The 21,789-nt window shown below is 36.4% G+C and overlaps 1 protein-coding gene across 1 annotated transcript in view; it reads right to left on the bottom strand.

The window, feature by feature from the left end:
• SLC25A16 (solute carrier family 25 member 16) overlaps positions 1-21,789 on the bottom strand; it is a gene marked incomplete at its 5' end in the record, with an annotated part of 50,409 nt that continues 28,620 nt past the window's right edge. Inside the window, 5 exons of the mRNA XM_023240293.2 lie at positions 1-1,921; positions 4,629-4,697; positions 8,716-8,878; positions 13,719-13,785; positions 14,141-14,262. Coding sequence (XP_023096061.2) covers positions 1,765-1,921; positions 4,629-4,697; positions 8,716-8,878; positions 13,719-13,785; positions 14,141-14,262 — 578 coding nt within the window. The remainder of the gene's footprint in view (positions 1,922-4,628; positions 4,698-8,715; positions 8,879-13,718; positions 13,786-14,140; positions 14,263-21,789) is intronic.

Consider the following 21,789-nt stretch of genomic DNA (forward strand, 5'->3'; position numbering starts at 1 on the left):
TTCTGTAACATAGAATGCAAATTTTTATTTAAAAAAATATTTGCAGTCCTCTTTTATTGATAACATAACTGAGATATTTATTTCATACATTTAAATTATCTTGTGACTTGATAACAATATTTAGCTACAGTATAGCCCAGAAATGAAAATATACAAAATACTTTCAAGAACACACATATTTCTACCTGTGGGGTACACTTACAAATCATACAAAGACACATATTTATTTTAAAATAAAGACTTTGAAAATGAAACCAGTTCATCTAATTTTTACCAAAGTATGACAAGAAATCTTTTATGCAAACAAAATTAAAATTGAAGCAGAAGTAACACTTTTCGACTTAGTTTTCTAATGTCCTAAAAATCACATCAATTAGATGGTAACTAGACTATTGTGGTGATTGTTTTGCAGTAAATACAAATATTGAATCATTACATTGTGCACCTGAAACTAATATATTGTTATATGTCAATTTTACCTCAATAAAAAAAATTATAAAGTTAGAGCAGTTAAAATAGTTTGCATTGATCAAAAAAAATCACATCAATTCTACAAATTGCTGTGTCTGAGGACAGAACTGTATTTGTTCCCTTTCCACTTCTGTCATGCTTACAGTAAAAGATAGAAAGTACTCTAAACACAATAAATGGAATTCTTATATTTTAAACCATTTTAATATAAAGGATAGCAAATCAAATCAGTTTTATGTTTCTACTTAAGTTTATATTGCACTAAAATTATTTTACATGGAAGAACTAGTTGATGTATCATGACAAAATACCTTAGAAACATTCTTTGACATTCACATCTATATTAATAGATATTTCACAGTTCACTTAAATAAGTTTTCTAGTATATACCAAATCATCTAACAAAAACAAATCTATAATGCTAATCTGTTTTGAGAGCAAAGATATTCAGTATTTATTATTACTGCCTTTGGGAAATATATTGACTTTTAAAAACAAATTTAAGTCAGTCATAGTACCTAGTAATAACATTTGAGCAACACCTGAAAATTCTTCATTTATTGTTGAGCTTCTACAAGGCTAATTTTTAAATACAGCATTTATTTTATTTAAAAACAAAGAGAAAAAGTGTCAGTCCTTTTATGCAGTGGAGCAGAATTATGAGAAGAGAGATACTAAGAATAATGTTCAATGCTGGCTTCTAAACTACTTCCCTCCCACCCCCCCGCCGCCCCAGTAATCTCTACACCTAACATGGGGTTGGAATTTATGACTCCGAGATTAAGAGTCTTAATCTCAGCTCTTCTGGCTGAGCCAGCCAGGTGCCCCCTAAGCTACATTTTATAAACATAAAAATTCAGTTCTCATCATTCTGCTGCAATATAACCAAGCCTGTTTATTACAATAATAATAACCAATGTTAGAGTCTTTGAAAATCATGATTATACTTAAAGCTTGGACTTAAAGCATGATAAAGCCTAATGGCAACCTCTTGAATCCCATTTTAAGTTAGTGCTACTCCCAAAAAACATTTTAAAACAGTTTCAAATAACCTAACTGATTAGCCAGCATCAGCTTAGGAATTTTTTTCAATGTTCTCAGTTATAACTTTTGGCATCAAAAAGCACGGTAAGCACTTTTGATTTGTTATGAATAAAAAAATCAAGTACTAAAATACCAGTGGTTCCTGTGACTAGGGAAATAGCCCCCTTCAAGTAATGTTCCCCTCAAAATTAAAAGAACATTTATGTCTCCCTGTGAGAGTTTACTCAGGAAAAGAAATCACGATTTTCTTCAGTTGAGGTGAAAAAACTGCTTCATAAGTTCGTATGTTGTAAAAGCCACTGCTTGAGAGGGAATGCAGCGAATGTAATTAAGAGATAAGCCACGATATAATCCTCTTCGAATTCCATGGTGTCCATAGACGTACTTCATAGTCTCCCACATGGTACTGAAAGACAATAGTTAAATGATGACACCTTTATGCCCAGTGATGAGATATTTTCAGGATCCATAATAGCATTTTTAAAAGAAGTCAAAATGTCAAGGGCACCTGGGTGGCTCAGTGAGTTGAACATCTGACTTTAGCTCAAGTTATGATCTCACAGGTTCATGACTAAGATCCCCACATAGCTCTCTGTGCTGACAGTGAGGAGCTGCTTGGGATTCTCTCTCTCTCCTTCTCTCTCTGCCCCTCCTCTACTCACCAGATCTTCTGTCTCCCTCTCAGCCCCTCCCACACACCCTCTTTCCCTTTCCTTCAAAAATAAATAAACATTTAAAAATAAAAAAGCCAAAATGTCATCTTGAATAGCTTTTGGAAAGCAAGTGTTAAAACAAGGTGAAAATGCACCATAAAACAGCAATTCATTCCAAACAAGTACAAGCATTATACACAGAATTGCCGGCTCATTAATACAATTTACTTTGTTTGGACTATGTAAAATTTACTGGCAACACTATATCATAAAAATATTTGAAATATTTATATATTCTTTTTGAGGGATGTATGCTCAGTTGCCCATCAAGCTTCCATTTCAACTCAAGTTTTATACTACAACTAGCAGATGGTTATAGAACTAATGGTTAAAGGACTATCAGATATAGGCAATAAAGACTTTCTAGTTTCAGTGTTCCTTCCTTTCAAACCAACATTTTGGCTTTTGCCTTTCTCTTTTGATAGGCAATCTGGGGAACAACACACCACCCAGAAAACAGAATGATTCTAAATCTCTACAGATTATAGAAAACTCTAGAGCTGTGCTGGGTAATGATGGTAGCCACTAGCCATACATGGTTAGTGAGCACTTAAAATGTGGCAAGTCCAAATTGAAATGTGCTGTCAGTATTAAATACACCCTGGATTTCAAACACTTAGTTTCTTTATTTTTTTAATGTTTTTAAATGTTTATTTGTTTTTGAGAGAGAGAGAGAGAGAGAGAGAGCAAGCCAAGAAGGTGCAGCGAGAAAGAAGGAGACACAGAATCTGAAGCAGCCTCCAGGCTCTAGCTGTCAGCACGGAGCCGGACGTGGGACTCGAACCCAGAAACCGTGAGGTCATGACTTGAGCCAAAGTCTGGGCTTAACTGACTGAGCCACCCAGGTGCCCCTCAAACACTTAGTATTAAAAAAAGGATGCAAAGTCTTGAGATGTTGAAGTGATAATATTTTTGACATATTAGGTTAAATTAAAATATTTAACTTTTTTTTTAAGTTTATTTATTTAAGTAATCTCTACACCCAACATGGGGCTCAGACTCACAACCCCAAAATCAAGAGTTGCATACTCCTCACAATGAGCCAGCCAGGTGCCCCTAAATTAAAATATTTTAAAACAGTCATCTGTTTTTTTATACTTTTTTTTTAATGTGGCTACCAGAAAATTTTAAATTATATAAGTGGCTCACATTATATTTCTATTTAACCAAGCTGCTCTAAAGTGATTTAAAAAAAAATTTTTTTTTTTGAGAGAGAATGAGAAAGAATGCGCACGAGCACATGTGCAAGTGAGTGAGGGTGGGACAGAGACAGAGGGAGAGAGAGAATCCCAAGTGGGCTCAGAGCTGTCAGCGCAGAGTCTGACTCAGAGCTCAGTCTCCCAAACCATGAAATCATGACCTGAGCCAAAATCAAGAGTCTGACACTTGACCAACTGAGCCACCCAGGTGCCCCTAATGTGAATTTTTAACAAACTTTTAAATAATCTTTACACCCAACATGAGGCTCAAATTCGGAACCTCAAGATCAAGAGTTGCACACTCTTCCAACTGAGCCAGCCAGGTGCCCCTAAAGTGAAATTTTTAATAGGGATTGGGCCTTGGGGTGCCTGGGTAGTTCAGTCAGGTAAGCGTTGGACTTCAGCTCAGGTCATTATTTCACGGTTCGTGAGTTCAAGCCCCGTGTCAGGCTCTGTGCTGACAGCTTGGAGCCTGGAGCCTGCTTCGGATTCTGTGTCCCCCTCTCTCTCTGCCCCACCCCTGCTTGTGCTCTGTCTCTCTGTCTTTCAAAAATAAATAAACATTGGGGCGCCTGGGTGGCTCAGTTGGTTAAGCATCCGACTTCGGCTCAGGTCACGATCTCACGGTCCGTGAGTTCAAGCCCCGCGTCCGGCTCTGGGCTGATGGCTCGGAGCCTGGAGCCTGCTTCCGATTCTGTGTCTCCCTCTCTCTCTGCCCCTCCCCCGTTCATGCTCTGTCTCTCTCTGTCTCAAAAATAAATAAATGTTAAAAAAAATTAAAAAAGAATGAACATTAAATACATATATATATATATACATATACATATATATACATATACATATATATATACATATACATATATACATATACATATACATATATACATATACATATATACATATATACATATATATACATATGTACATATATGTATACATATATATACATATATACATATATGTGTACATATATATACATGTACATATATATGTACATATATATACATATATATACATATACATATATATACATATATACATACATATATATATATATTGGGACTAGATTGAAAGTTTGTAAATTTACCAAAGGATACTATGGAAGATCTGAACTACTGGTAAGACCACAGTCCTATCTCTATACCTACTTTAAACATTACATTTCCTAAAGAAAATGAACAATGACAAATGGAAAACTTACAGGCACTTTTCAAATTCTGGAAGAACAGTTCCTAATTGCATTCGCCGACGAGTTACATCAAACGGGTAGCTAAAAGAAGAAAAAGGCAGAAGGATATAAAAATGATTTCTAGCATTCTACTCAACAATTATTGAATACAAAGTCCTACATGTTATTTCCCTAGGAAATAATGTGTTCTTATACCTTTATTGTTTTGTCTAATTTAGGAGTCAGGACATGAGCACATGAATACAATCAAACAGCAATAAAGAGGTCTTGCCTTTGCTTATGTGGTTCTATTGGGTTAGATGATTCTCTCTCATCACCACAATATAGAGTTCATTCCTCAAGGCCAAATTCAGTGCCACTTTCTGAAGAAACAAACTGGGTATTTTTCATTGTTGGAACCCTAGGACAGGGTTTCTCAACTTTGGCACTATTGACGTTTTAGGTTAGATAATTCTTAATTGTGAGGATCTATCCTATTCAATGTAGGATGTTTAAGCACATCCCTGGCCTCTACCCACTCCATGCCAATAGCATAACCCCAGCTGTGACAGCCAAAATTGTCTCCAGATATTAATAAATGTCCACTGGAGGCAAAATCACCTATAGTTAAGAACCACTACTCTAAAAATATTCAGCAAGCCCCCTTGTATACAGTAGACCAACAAAAAATTTTCCTTAAAGGCAAAAATTAACAATACAGATACTGCATTTAGAGAACAGAGAAAATTCTGTTAAAAAAAAATTTGCCCGAGGGGCACCTGGGTGTCTCAGTTGGTTGAGAGTCCAATTCTTGGTTTCAGCTCAGGTCATGATCTCACAGTTCGTGAGCCTGAGCCCCACATTGGGCTCTGTGCTGACAGTGTGGGGCCTGCTTGGGATTCTCTCTCTCTGCCCCTCCCCTGCTCATGCTCTGTTTCTCTCTCAAATTAGGTACACTTAACTAAAATAAAATAAAATAAAATAAAATTAAATTAAATTAAATTAAATTAAAATGCCTGAAATGAAATATACAAAAGGAATCTCTCTTAAGAGTGGGACCCCAGGTGATTTTTTTAAATTACTTTTATTTTGCTAATATTGACTACTTGTCAATGTACTTAAACAATTTATGTAATTTATCTCATTCCATCTTCATAATTGCATGAAATAGGTATTGTTATCCCAACATTAAGAAAATTGAATCTTACATTCTCAAGTGTCACAAAGCTGCTTTTTACTTTCCTATTCAAAGATCTCCATGGTACCTAATATATACTTAAGTGATATATGACAAAAATAATGATATATTTGTATAATTATATATATATATATATATATATATACACACACATATATATATATTTTTTGTGTATGTGTGCAAAAAGGTGATTTTATCAAAGCATGGGGACAGGACCCGTGGGCAGGAAGAGCTGCCTATATTTATATTCATAATGAAATGTTACAATTACAAAAACAAGTGGGGCTCCTGGGGGGGCTCAGTCAGTTGAGTGTCCAACTTCGGCTCAGGTCAGGATCTCATGGTTTGTGAGTTCGAGCCCTGTGTCAGGCTCTGTGCTGACAACTCGGAGCCTGGAGCCTGCTTAGGATTCTGTCTCCTTCTCTCTCTGCCCCTCCCCCATTTGTGCTCTGTCTCTCTCTGCCTCTCAGTAAAAAAAAATTTTTTAATAATTAAAAAACATGTTTTTTTAACCAAACAGCTTAAGAAATAGCATTACCAATAATTGAAGTTCTGTAGCATTTCAATAGCATCTCCAGGAATTATTTTTTAATGGGGTAGTGAGAAGAAGAAATTTTATGGGAATCAAGGGAACAAAAACCTCAGTCTGAAGGATTCAGTTTCCAAGCCGGAAAAGACGTATGTGAGTAGAAGGAATTGGTTAGTAGAAGGGAGAGAATGTAAGAAGACAAGGTACAAGGATTAGAATACGGGAAAGAACAATGGGAAAGAAAGAAAATAGCATTCTAGGCAATGTTCTACAGTAACAAACAGTAAGACATAGTGAGTATTTGGATACGTACAATGTGAAAAATGGTTTCAAGGTATTATTAGGGCTAGAAGAATAATGGTTATCAATAACAAATAAGAAAGCTGGGAGCTGAGGATTGTCACCAAGAGGAAAAAAGGAATTAATATCTGAACTATGGAGTTTGCACTGATGGCAGAAGTCCAAGCAGAAATATCTAAGAGCTTGCTATACAGAAGTAATGGAGAGGAAGTAATGGAGAATTAAATAAAATTTGTTATCTGGGCAGAGGTGACCACTGAAACCATAAAGATAGATGAGCTATTCTACACATTTATGGGAAGAGCATAGGACTAAAGCCAGGCTGCGCCTTAAAATATCAGCATGGATAGGAAGAAAGAGGAAGATATGAATCAGTAAGATACTTGAAAAGGTGGGGGTGGGGTGGGTTGGGAAGGCAGATGGCCAAGGAGAGGTACTGTTACAAAACTGAAGGAACTAGGGGCGCCTTGGGTGGCTCAGTCGGTTGAGTGTCCGACTTGGGCTCAGGTCATGATCTCGCGGTCTGTGAGTTCAAGCCCTGCGTCCGGCTCTGTGCTGACAGCTCAGAACCTGCAGTCGGCTTCAGATTCTGTGTCTCCCTAGCTCTCTGCCCCTCCCCCACTCGCACTCTGTTTCTCTCTCAAAAATAAACATTAAAAAAAATTTACAAAAACGAAGGAACTAGAACAATTGGAAGGAAGCAAAAGAACTAAGAGGGAGCCTTTGGATCTGGTAAGAGTCAATGGGTATAGAATACAGTTTAAGAAAAGAAATGAGAAAGAAAAGATTTTAAGGATCTAGATTGGAAGTGAGTAGTAGTAAAGAAAAAGGCAGGAGCAAGAAGAGAATCAAAATAACTAGAGGCGATCATGTTTCTACAAATGCGCAAGGTTCCACAGCCAGACTGCCAAAAGTAAACCACCACCTTTTTTTCTTTACCTTCAACCTAGTATGATCTGCTTCCACACACAAGTATACGGAATCTGCTTTCACACAAGTAATCCTTGACTGTAAAATCCAATGAACACCTTACTTTTCAGTACTTGTATTACTTTGATTTTTCTTTTCCATTGGATACTCTTTTTCGTCTTTGTGACAATACTACATCCTGTTTTTCAGGATACTCCTCAGTCACAGAAAGCTTTTCTTCTTCTTCCTGAAAAATTCCTGCTTCTTAGTGTTCCAGCCTCTTTTTATCTCATCTACACAATCTCTCTTGGACTAGGGAAATCCTTTGAAGCTACTTTTTCAATTACAATACAGCAATCCCTTTATCTATCTATATTCAGCAAATGTCCCAAAACCTAGTACATTGTCTGACACAAAGGAGGTCTTCAAGATTTAATGCAAGAGAAGTGACTGGGTCGCTCAGTCAGTTGGGTATCCGACTTCGGCTCAGGTCATGATCTCAGGGTTCATGAGTTCGAACTGCATCAGGCTCTCTGCTGACAGCCCAGAGCCCACTTTGGATCTTCTGTCATTTTCTCTCTTTGCCCCTCCCCCACTCGTTCCCTCTCTCTCTCTCTCTCTCCCTCTCTCTCTCTCTCTCTCTTCTCTCTCTCTCTCACAAAAATAAACAATATATATATATATATACATGAGAGGGAGCAGGGATGGGCTAAATGGGTAAGGGGCATTAAAAAATCTACTCCTGAAATCATTGCTTCACTATATGCTAACTAATTTGGATGTAAATTTTAAAAAATAAAAAATAGGGGCGCCTGGGTGGCTCAGTCGGTTAAGCGTCCGACTTCGGCTCAGGTCACGATCTCGCGGTACATGGGTTCGAGCCCCGCGTCGGGCCCTGGGCTGATGGTTCAGAGCCTGGAGCCTGCTTCTGATTCTGTGTCTCCCTCTCTCTCTGCCCCTCCCCCGTTCATGCTCTGTCTCTCTCTCTCAAAAATAGATGAACGTTAAAAAAATTAAAAAAAAAACAAAAACAAAACAAAAAATAAAAAATAAAGTTAAAAAAGAAAAAGATCTGCAAAGTGGTAAATATATATATATATATAATAAAAAATGAAATGAATAATGCTGAAAATCAAGATTGAAAAACTGCAATTTGATTGGATTAAGTTAATGAAGAAACTTACGATATTGTTTGTGCTATTGCTCCAGCAACACCACCACAAAGTAAGTTTATGTGGGTTTTCAAAACTAAGACATTAGGATTGTCTGATGAAGGTCTGCCAAGAAGGGTAGGGGCATGGGAAAGCCCAACACTCTTTAAGGTACCAAAAGTAAAAAATGAAACACCTGAAAAACAAAACATAAATTCACCATGATGCTTAAGATTACATGAACCATGAAAAGATACCATTCTTTATAATAACCAATTAACTCAAAGAACAAACTATACATTTCCTGATTTCTGAAAGAAAAAGGCTTAATTAATGTTTATAAGTAACCTAAAGATAACAAGATACCTATAACAATTATCGCTATGGTTTTCATACACTTATACTTCAATTTACTGAATAAAGGCAGTAGTTGGGTATAAATGCCAACTTATATATTAATAGGATTAAGTAGTTTTCCAAGGTTTCACATCACTAAAAGTTAAATTCATGATTAATAATTACAAGTAAATACTACAACTTAAATCCACAATAACAATGATGGTGATAAGATACAAACAAAACATTCAGAAGTGACAAAAATTGTTATTTTAACTCAGTGCCTAATTTTGTCTCCAAGGAAGAGTGGTAACCATGAGATAAATGTTCATATTGAATCACAAAACACATGAAATCTAGTAAATATTAAATTATCAATAATATGCACTTAGTGCTTGCTGAACATTTATGATTGCATAATAGACCCATTAAAGTCTTACATTAACAAAATCAAGAATAGAATTCAAGCAATCCTATCAACTAAGCATTATTCAAGATATCTTGATATCTACTAAATTTTAAAATATATTTAAAATATACTTGATGCTTAATAAGAAATAAGCACTAACAAAAATTTAGTCTAGGAGAATACCTCAATATATGCATTTATTCCTTATACAAAATTCTCATAACTTTATAGTATTTTGAAATGACAGTATGCAATTTTAGAATATTCATACACTTTTATATATTCATACACTAAAGACTGAATCTAAAATCTGAAAAAGTTCACAATGGTGAAATTCGTAGCAAATTAAATGTAAGTTAAAAAAATTAGAAATACCTAAATAATGTGGACTAGTATTCAGTGAAAATATGACACAACTAATAAAATGATGTTTGTGAAGAGTACAGATATATGTGAAAAATGTTTGGGAAATGGGGAAAAATTAAGAAACAAAATTATATATATACTATAACTAGGTTAAAATATATTTTAAAAACAAAAAACTTAGAAAGAGAGGAAAATAAGACCAAAAAATTAAAGAGTTCTTCTTCCAGCATAATGGCAATCTAGGTATTCTGAATGACTTTGTCATTGCTACAGGTCTTGCAAAAAGAATGAGAACGTCTCCAAGAACCCCAGCACCACCACCTTCTAAAAACAGAAGCTGGAGCTCATTTGGGAGTTGTGGGCCAATGAAAGAAGTGAAGTGACTTTTCATATTGATGCCAATAGCAGCAAAGCTATTGAGATGCATCTTGCTATTGGGTCTACAGAAGATGGAATCACTGGGTCTGAAACTCAGAGATTCAGATCAAGTAATGGGTTCATAATTAAAGACCACCAACATAGGAGGAGGCAAATAAATTTATACATTTATAATAGAGCAGGTAAAAGTTAGGCAAAATAAGTGAACAAGGAAGAAATATTTTAAAACATAAAAAAGAAAAGCCTCTAGTGGAAATCAAATAGCAAGGTACAGAAACAAGTACAAATGTATCAATAATCACAATAACTATCAGGTGAACTAACTGGCAACTAAAGATTTTACAGACCAGATTTTTAACAATATCCAGTTATATAATGATTTCAAAAGAAATACCTAAAACATAAAGATATGAGAAAGTAAAAAATAAAAGGATGAAAAAAGATATACTAGGCAAATATTAACTTGGATCTGTCCAAAAGCTAATTATGAGTTAAGGGGAGGGGGCAGGGATTTGCACAATGATAATATACTAGATGATATTAAGAAACTTTTGTTATGGGCACCTGGGTGACTCAGTTGGTTAAGTGTCCAACTCTTGGTTTTGGTTCAGGTCATGATCTCACAGTCCATGAGCTTGAGCCCCACATCGGGGCTCTGTGCTGACAAGCAGAGCCTGCTTGGGATTCTCTCTCTCCCTCTCTCTCTCTCTGCCCCTCCACTCACGCTCTCTCTCTCAAAGTAAATAAATAAACTTAAAAAATATGTTTAAAGTTCATAATAGAGTGTGGTTATGCTTTTTAAAAAAGCATAGAGAGGCACCTGGGTGGCTCAATTGGTTAGGTGTCCCACTTTGGCTCAGGTCATGATCTCACAGTTAGTGAATTCGAGCACCACATCCGGCTCTGTGCTGACAGCTGGAGCCTGCTTCAGATTGTTTCTCCCTCTCTCTCTCTGCCCCTTCCCCACTCGTGCTCTGTCTCTCTCTCAAAAATAAATAAGACATTTAAAAAATAAAATAAAAAAATTAAAAAGCATAGAGAGCTGAATACTGAGATACTGTGGAGTTACTTTAAAACAATTTGGAATGAGGGGCGCCTGGGTGGCTCAGTCGGTCAACCGTCCAACTTCAACTCTGGTCACGATCTCGCGGTCCGTGAGTTCGAGCTCCCGTCGGGCTCTGGGCTGATGGCTCAGAGCCTGGAGCCTGGTTCAGATTCTGTGTCTCCCTCTCTCTCTCTGCCCCTCCCCCGTTCATGCTCTGTCTCTCTCTGTCTCAAAAATAAATAAACGTTAAAAAAAAAATTAAAAAAAAAAAAACAAAACAATTTGGAATGAGAGTGGAGGGAGTATTTAAGGGTACAGATGAAACAAGATTGGTCCTGAGTTGATAACTTTTGAAGATAGGTCATAGGTGCATGGTGTGGCTCATTATACTATTGTCTACTTTTGTATACATTTCAAAATTTCCAAATTTTAAGAAAAAACAATTAATAAAATAATAAACTCATGGGATGCAGCTGAAGCATGATGGCGGGGCGGAGGGGTGGGTAGGAAGCCCACATTAGGAATAAAAAAACCCAAAGGTTGAAAATGAAACAGGTAAGCATCCAACTGAAGAATAAACATGACGAAAAAGGAGATAATTAAGAAATGAACAAGAATCAATGAAAGGTAAAATAAAGGTAGACTAGAGAAAAACACAAGCCAAAATTGATTCTTTGCAAAATCAAATAACTGATCAAAAAAAAAAAAAAGTGAAAAAAGGAGCATGGCAATAGAGTAGATGTCAAAATGATATGAAGAAATAAGGGAAATCTTTTGCTAAAAAATTGAAAATTAATCCAAAAAGGTCAAATTCAAAATGGTAAAGAAAGGCATGAATTACCAAAAATGGTTCACAAAAGATAAAAAATCTGAATGGTCCTACAACCATTTAAGAAGTTAAACCAGTATTAAAAAAATCACCCACAAAGAAAACTTTCAAGAAACAGATAATTCTAATCATCTTATAGAGATGGAAGATGAGGAAATACTCTACAACTCATTTATGAGACTTATATAACCTTGATACCCAAACCACACTCCTCTCTTTTTTTGTTGTTTATTTTTGAGAGAGAGAGAAACAACGTGCCAGCAGGGGAGGGGCAGAGAAAGGGAGACACAGAATTCGAAGCAGGCTCCAGGTTCCGAGCTGTCAGCACTTAGGCCAAAGCTGGAACTCATGAACGGGGAGATCATGATCTGAGCCAAGTCAGATGCTTAACCAACTGAGCCACCCAGGTGCCCCTAGATGTATAACTTCTAAAGACAATTAGCAAACTTAATCCAACAGGATATAAAAAGGTCATTATGTCATAGCCAATTTGACTTGATCTTAGAACATCTATTAATATCATTTATCATAATAACATATTAAAGGAGAAAGCTATATGATTACCTCCATAAATGCAGGCGAGGGTGTCTGATAAAATTCAACACCAAATCAGATAAAAATTCTTAGCAAAACTTCCTTAACATCACAAATGAACATTAAACTAAATGAAGAAGTATTACAAACAGTCCCTCTAAAATAATTAATGAGCCAAAATGCCTACTATCATCACTTCTATTCACTGCTGCACTGTAGGTCCTTAGCATAGTACAGTAAGTGAAGATAAACATAAATAAATAAGGAAATAAGGATTAGAATGTAAATAAGAAAAAGACACCATGTGGACAGGATATGATTGCCCACATAGGAAACCCAAAACATCTGCAAGTAACACAGTGGCTGGCTATGATACCAACAAGTAGGATAATGGCTAGCTATAAAATCATAAAATAAATCAAGTAATAAACTAAAAATGTAATTTTCTTTTTTTTTTTAATTTTTTTTTAACGTTTATTTATTTTTGAGACAGAGAGAGACAGAGCATGAACAGGGGAGGGGCAGAGAGAGAGGGAGACACAGAATCTGAAACAGGCTCCAGGCTCTGAGCCGTCAGCACAGAGCCCGACGCGGGGCTCGAACTCACGGACCGTGAGATCATGACCTGAGCCGAAGTCGGACGCTTAACCGACCGAGCCACCCAGGTGCCCCTAAAAATGTAATTTTCTAAAAGACGCAACACAGCTTACATGGTATCTATAAATATATCTAACAAAAATGTCCCGGAACTGTATAAAATTTCATTCAAAATCCCAACAAGTGTTTTTGTGCAACTTCAAAATGGATTTTAAAATGTGCAGGAAACAGAATATCTATAGTTCCTACATTCCTGGAAAAAAAAAAGCATAAGGTAAATGGACTTGTCCTACCAAATATAAAGAGTGCATAAAACTGCACTTTATTCTTATTTTTAGAAGTAGCACTGTAAAAAAAAAAAAAGCAGTAGCACTGTAGATCACTGGGGAAAGGAGGGACTATGGTGCTGAGTCAAATGCTTATCCTTAGGGAGGAAAGAAATAATTCCTGAAGGAATTGGGGCTTAAATACAAAATGCTACAATTTAAAAATCATTCTTAGAAAAAAATGAAAGATCAAGATTCTGCCAAATTTGAAAATACCTGCATACGGAGCCATTCCTAATATAGTGGGCATCAGGCCTCTGTAAAATCCAAGGAAACCACCTTCCTTTTGAATGAAGAAAAAGTAGAAGTGAGATTACATTGTGTTTATTATGATAAACATCAAAAAGCAAAAGCATACATTACAATGAAAAAATTATTCTGGGACCCAACCTGAAACACAAATGTGTCACAATCATTATTAACATCAATAACTATAAATAAAATAGCTTATATAACTTTCAAAATATTTTTCTAAATATATAAGGACACATTATAAGGGCACCTGACTGGCTCAGTCAGTAGACCTTGTGACTCTTGGTCTTAGAGTCATGAGTTCAAGCCCCATGTTGGGCATAAAACTCACATTATTAAAAAAAAAAAAAGACACAATATAAACAAGAAAAGTAAATGTGAAATACCTTTGCATAAATTGTTTTGAATGCATGAATAATTCCTGTATAAGTGTGTTCCCCTTTCACCTGGAATGCTAGGCGTACTCTAACCATGTCAAGTGGGTAAGTACAGATAACTGCTGTCATACCTGAAAAAAAAAAAAGGAGAAACTTAAAAATGTAATAGAAAATATATATCTCTTTCCGATCATTAGTAGTGCTCTCAAAATATACTTATGATGAAAACCCAATGCAATCGAAAGTGATATTACTTATAGAATTAAATCATAATATTATCAGTTGAAAAACAACCTTGCAAGCAAAGGGTCAGTTTGTAAACTCTTTCGAAATTCTTCCCACTATGAAGTTATATTATTAACACCAAAACAGTGCAGTGTAGGTGTATGATGAGTATTTTTTTTTAATTCTATTTCTTGTCTATTTCCAGGAAAGATACCAGAAAGGAAAAACTATCTCCTAGCACTAGGCAAGATATTTGACTTTTTATGTATTATCTCTAATCCTAAAATGAAGAGATGTTTACCTATCAAAGGAATTTTTTTAAGTTTATTTTTTATTTATTTTGAAAGAGAGAGAGATACAAGTACTTTGGATTATAAGCATGTTTCCAGAAGGAATTATGCTTACAAACCAAGGTTTTACTCTGTGTGTGTGTGTGTGTGTGTGTGTGTGTGTGTGTGTGTGTGTGTGTGTGTGTATTATCGTCTTCTTTATCCATTCATCTATTGATGGACACTTGGGCTGCTCCCCTAAGTTGGCTATTGTAAATAATGCTGTAATAAACGTAGGGGTGCATCGTCCTTTCAAATTAATGTCTTTGTATTGTTAGGGTAAATATGCAATAGTGGAATTACTGGATCATATAATAATTCTATTTTTAATTTTTTCAGGAACCTCCATGAGGCCTGCAACAGTGGCTGCACCAGTTTTCATTCCCATCAACAGTGCATAAGGGTTCCTTTTTCTCCACATCCCTGCCAATATTGTTTTTGTTTGTTTGTTTGTTTGTTTGTTTTTGAGAGAGAGCAATAGAGAGAGAACGTGTGCACGTGTCAGGGAGGGGCAGAGAGAAAGGGAGATAGAATCCCAAGCAGGCTCTGCACTGTCAGCATACAGCCTGATGTGGGGCTCGAATTCAAGAACCCACGAACCATGAGATCATTACCTGCCGAAGTCAAGAGTTGAACTTTTTTTTTAATGTTTGTTTATTTTTGAGAGAGGAAGAAAGACAAAGCATGAGTGGGGAAGGGGCAGAGAGAGAAGGAGACATAGAATCCGAAGCAGGCTCCAGACTCTGCACTGAGAGCAGAGAGCCTGATGCAGGGCTCGAACTCACGAACCATGATCATGACCTGAGCCGCAGTCAGATGCTTAACCGACTGAGCCACCCAGGCGCCCCAAGAGTTGAACTCTTAACCAGTGACTGAGCCACCCAGGTGCTGCTCTTGAGTTTTTTATTTTAGCCATTCTGACAAATGTGAGGTGATATCTCATTGTGGTTTTGATTAGCATTTCCCTGATGATGAATGATGTTGAGCATCTTTTCATGTGTCCATTGGCCATCTGTATGTCTTCTTCCAAGAAATGTCTGTTCATGTCTTCTGTCCATTTTTTAATTAGATTATTTGGTGTGTTTTTTGTGTTGAGTTGTATCGGTTCTTTATGTATTTTGGATAATAACCCTTTATTGGATATATCATTTGCAAATATCTTCTCCCATTCAGTAGGTTGTCTTAGTTTTGTTGATAGTTTCCTTTACTGTGCAGAAGCTTTTTATTTTATTGTTTATTGTTTTTAATTTTATTTTTAAGTGCTCTCCACACCCAACATGGAGCTCAAACTCACAATCCCAAGATCAAGAGTCACAGGCTCTATGGACTGTGACAGCTAGGTGCCCCCAATAGCTTTTTATTTTGATGTACTCTCAATAGTTTTTTTGATTTTATAAGAATCTTCTATTTTTGTAAAATACCAAAGAAATGTATGTTCAGTGTAGAAAAATTTTAAAAAATAGATAATAAAAATTAAACATATACATATTCATCCACCAGTAATAACCACCTACATATATAATATCCCAAACCCTTATACATGTGCATTTACACATGTAAACACACGCCCACATATATATTATGATAATAGTATAATTCTGGGATAGCTGGCTGGCTCATTCAGGAGAGCATTTGACTCTTGATCTTCAGGTCATGAGTTTAAGCCCCACTTTGGGTGTAGAGATTACTAAAAAATAAAAAAAGTAAATTTAAAAAATAATTTTAATATGTAATTCTATTTTGTAGCCAATTTTTCTACTGTATGTTATATTATGAACATCTTCCCATGTGAGAAAAACATCACCTGGATGTATCAAAATTTATTAAAACAATCCTCTTAGACATTTAGGTTGTCTAACCTAATTTGATATATGCTCCATTATTTGTTATATGATATTGTAATAGTGAACAAGGCTTTGGTAAATGATTTTATAACTAAATATTTTTGTGCATCCTTATCCTTTCCATTATGGATAAATTCCTAAATTAGAATTATTAGGTCAAAGAGTAAGGCTTTTTTTTTTTTTCCAAATTCTACTAGTTAACATATGGTAAAATTGGTTTCAGGTGTAAAAGAGTAAGGCTTTTAATAGAAAAATTGTCTTCCAGAAAGATTGTTTCAATTTATAATGTCAGTCATTGGAATAAAAGTCCTATTTTCCTGACTTTTCAGAGTATTAGATAATTATTAGACAGTCAGAATATTCCATTATTGGATAATTTCCCCAACATTTCATGGACAAAAAGCATTCTGTGTTATTTTGCCTTCTTTCTCATTTGACTTTTTATCTCTTTTTTTTTTTCCTTGAGGTTTTATAACTTTATTTGACATTCAATTGTCAGTTCTCATCCACATTTTTGTTTGGATAGATTTTTTAAAAGTGGTGACAGATTTTTGAAAGTGGTTACCTGCTTGTTACATAGGTAACCAACACCTATAGCTTCTTTGATGAATCTTCATCCTCATTACAGCTTCTGAACAACCTCACTTGAATACAGTGTGAGGGACATTCCTTATTCTTTTGGCACAGACAGTTTTGTTGGGCCTAATGTCAATGTGTACATCTGGAGTTCCCATTTCCTTCAGGGAAAATTTCTGGATCTCTATGAGTACATGAGGCACATGCTTCCTGAAGACTACTCCATGGATGTACTTGTGGATGGTGAGGTGTGTTCTCTGGTCACTACCTTGTAGTCAGCAGGACAGCCTTATTTTCACCATCCCTCTTTGCAGAGCCGTTCTGGGCCCAGGTTGGGAAGGGAGAGTGCAAGGTATTGTCATGACTTCCTTTTCCTACATAGGCTTTTTTTTTTTTTTTTAAGATTTTATTTTTAAGTAATCTCTACACCCAACTTGGGGCTCAAGCTTAACAATTCTGAGATCAAGGGTCATACATTCCACCAACTGAGCCAGCCAGGCACGCCCAGGCTTTTAATACTACCTTTTAAATAAGGTAAGTTCATCTTTTTATTAGTCTTAACAAATAAAAATAAAACTTTTATGCCACAACTTTGACTCAGATTAGCCAACAATGTAAAAGTGATTTTATTTAATTTCCATTTTCTTGCCCTAATTTAACTTAAAAATTTTTTTAATGTTTATTTGTTTTTGATAGAACATAAGGGGGGAGGAGAAGAGAGAGAGAGGGAGACACAGAATCTGAAGCAGGCTCCAGGCTCTGAGCTGTTAGCACAGAGCCAGACACAGGGCTCAAACCCACAGACCACAAGATCATGAGCTGAACTGCAGTCGGTTGCCCAACTGACTGAGCCACCCAGGCGTCCCACCTAATGTAACTTTTTAGTTTTAAATTATTTTTTAGTATCTGTTTAATATTATTTAATAGACCTACATATCTTACCCATTTACTTAGCAAATGCTACTGTAATTTTGCATCCATTTTTTATCAGCACACACCTAAATCTATACTAACTTTCAAAGCTTCCACTGCTCTCTAAAAAAAAATCTACATCAGTTTGCCATCCTTATACAGGAGTTGGAAAAGAGTGTTCTTATGTTATTATCTAGGTAACTTTCATAGCATTTCTACCTAGATGATTAAAACATTACCTGAGCTAAAAACCTACACAGCTAATATACAGGTAATATTTCAATGCAAACACACGCAACCCTTAGTTCTCTCTTGAGAATGACAAAAATTAAATTCCTTTAGACAATGAAGGGAAAGTCAATTTGAATAATATGTGAAGTAATGGAATTTAATTTATAATTTGAGAGAGAGAGAGAGTACGCGAGCGGGGAGAGGGGCAGAGAGAGAGAATCTTAAGTAGGCTTCATGCTCAGCTCAGAATCCAACAAGAGGCTTGATCCCACAACTCTGGGATCATGACCCGAGCCAAAATCAAGAGAAAGACACTCAACCAACGGAGCCACCCAGGTGCCTCTAGAATTCAATTTAAACACAAGCAGTATTTTGGATCAAGATTAGCCTAATGATGGTCTGAACAGGTTAGACTCATACAAGAAAGGTTGATCTATTTTTTTAAAAATTTTTTTAATGGTGATTTATTTTGAGAGTGAGAGAGCATGAGTGGGGAAGGGGCAGAGAGAGAGGGAGACACAGAATCTGAAGCAGGCTCCAAGCTCTGATCCGTCAGCACAGAGCCCAAGGTGGGGTCTGAACCCACAAACTGTGAGATCATGACCTGAGCCAAAGTCGGACGCTTAACTGACTAAGCCACCCAGGTGCCCCAGGCTGATCTATTTTTTAAAAGTTTATTTATTTATTATTTTTTTTAATATGAAATTTATTGTCAAATTGGTTTCCATACAACATCCAATGCTCCTCCCAACAGGTGTCCTCCTCAATGCCCATCACCCACTTTCCCCTCCCTCTCACCCCCCCCATCAACCCTCAGTTTATTCTCAGTTTTCAAGAGTCTCTTATGGTTTGCCTCCTTCCCTCTCTGTAACTTTTTTCCCCCTTCCCCTCCCCCATGGTCTTCTGTTAAGTTTCTCAGGATCCACATAAGAGTGAAAACATATGTCTTTCTCTGTATGACTTATTTCACTTAGCATAACACTCTCCAGTTCCATCCACGTTGCTACATAAAGCCATATTTCATTCTTTCTCGTTGCCAAGTAGTATTACATCGTGTATATAAACCACAATTTCTTTATCTACTCATCAGTTGATGGACATTTAGGCTCTTTCCATAATTTGGCTATTGTTGAAAGTGCTGCTATAAACATTGGAGTACAAGTGCCCCCATTCCTAGCAGTGCTATTGCTGGGTCATAGGGTGCATCTATTTTTAATTTTTTGAGGAACCTCCACACTATTTTCCAGAGCAGCTGCACCAGTTTGCATTCCCACCAACAGTGCAGGAGGGTTCTCATTTCTCCACATCCTCTCCAGCACCTATAGTCTCCTGATTTGTTCATTTTAGCCACTCTGACTGGCATGAGGTGATATCTCAGTGTGGTTTTGATTTGTATTTCCCTGATGAGGAGTGACGTTGAGCATCGTTTCATGTGCCTGTTGGCCATCTGGATGTCTTCTTTAGAGAAGCGTCTATTCATGTCTTCTGCCCATTTTTTCACTGGATTATTTGTGTTTCGGGTGTGGAGTTTGGTGAGTTCTTTATAGATTTTGGATACTAGCCCTTTGTCTGATAGGTCATTTGCAAATGTCTTTTCCCATTCCGTTGGTTGCCTTTTAGTTTTGTTGATTGTTTCCTTTGCTGTGCAGAAGCTTTTTATCTTCATGAGGTCCCAATAGTTCATTTTTTCTTTTATTTCCCTTGCCTTTGGAGATGTGTCAAGTAAGAAATTGCTGCGGCTGAGGTCAAAGAGGTTTTTTCCTGCTTTCTCCTCTAGGGTTTTGATGGTTTCCAGTCTCATATTCAGGTCCTTTATCCATTTTGAGTTTATTTTTGTGAATGGTGAAAGAAAGTGGTCTAGTTTCAACCTTCTGCATGTTGCTGTCCAGTTCTCCCAGCACCATTTGTTAAAGAGACTATCTTTTTTCCATTGGATATTCTTTCCTGCTTTGTCAAAGATGAGTTGGCCATACTTTTGTGGGTCCAATTCTGGAGTCTCTATTCTATTCCATTGGTCTGTGTGTCTGTTTTTGTGCCAATACCATGCTGTCTTGGTGATTACAGCTTTGTAGTAGAGGCTAAAGTCTGGGATTGTGATGCCTCCCACTTTGGTCTTCTTCAAAATTACTTTGGCTATTCAGGGTCTTTTGTGGTTCCATACAAATTTTAGGATTGCTTGTTTTAGCGTCGAGAAGAATGCTGGTGCAATTTTGATTGGGATTGCATTGAATGTGTAGATTGCTTTGGGTAGTATTGACATTAACAATATTTATTCTTCCAATCCATGAGCACGGAATGTTTTTCCATTTCTTTGTATCTTCTTCAATTTCCTTCATAAGCGTTCTATAGTTTTCAGCATACAGATCTTTTACATCTTTGGTTAGGTTTATTCCCAGGTATTTTATGATTCTTGGTGCAATTGTGAATGGGATCAGTTTCTTTATTTGTCTTTCTGTTGCTTCATTATTAGTGTATAAGAATGCAACTGATTTCTGTACATTAATTTTGTATCCTGTGACTTTGCTGAATTCATGTATCAGTTCTAGCAGAGTTTTGGTGGAATCTATCAGGTTTTCCATGTATAATATCATGTCATCTGCAAAAAGTGAAAGCTTAACTTCATCTTTGCCAATTTTGATGCCTTTGATTTCCTTTTGTTGTCTGATTGCTGATGCTAGCACTTCCAACACTATGTTAAACAACAGCGGTAAGAGTGGACATCCCTGTTGTGTTCCTGATCTCAGGGGGAATGCTCTCAGTTTTTCCCCATTGAGGATGATATTAGCTGTGGGCTTTTCATAAATGGCTTTTATGATGTTTAAGTATGTTCCTTCTTTTTTTAAATTTATTTTTAAACTTTATTTTTTGTTTTAAAATTTACATCCAAATTAGTTAGTATACAGTGAAGCAATGATTTCAGTAGATTCCTTGATGCCCCTTACCCACTTATCCCATCCCCCTTCCCATAACCCCTCCAGCAACCCTTAGTTTGTTTTCCATACTAATGAGTCTCTTTTGTTTTGTCCCCCTCCCTGTTTTTATATATATTTTTTTGTTTTCCTTCCCTTATGTTCATCTGTTTTGTCTCTTAAAGTCCTCATATAAGTGAAGTCATATGATTTTTGTCTTTCTCTGACTAATTTCACTTAGCATAATACCCTCCAGTTCCATCCACGTAGTTGCAAATGGCAAGATTTCATTCTTTTTGATTGCCGAGTAATACCACATCTTCTTTATCCATTCATCCATTAATGGACATTTGGGCTCTTCCCATTAAGTATGTTCCTTCTATCCCGACTTTCTCGAGGGTTTTTATTAAGAAAGGATGCTTATTTATTTATTTTGAGAGAGAGTTAGAGTGTGCACAAGCAGGGGAGAGGCAGAGCAAAAGGGAAAGTGGGAGAGAGAGGATCCCAAGCAGGCTCCACACTGACAGCTCGGACACAAGGTTCAAACCCATAAACCCTGAGATTGTGACCTGAACAGAAATCTAGAGACACTTAACAGACCTAGTTACCCAGGTGCCCCAAGAAAGGCTGAT

The sequence above is a fragment of the Felis catus genome, chromosome D2 (genome assembly GCF_018350175.1).
Source record: "Felis catus isolate Fca126 chromosome D2, F.catus_Fca126_mat1.0, whole genome shotgun sequence".
Classification (NCBI taxonomy): Eukaryota; Metazoa; Chordata; class Mammalia; order Carnivora; family Felidae; genus Felis; species Felis catus.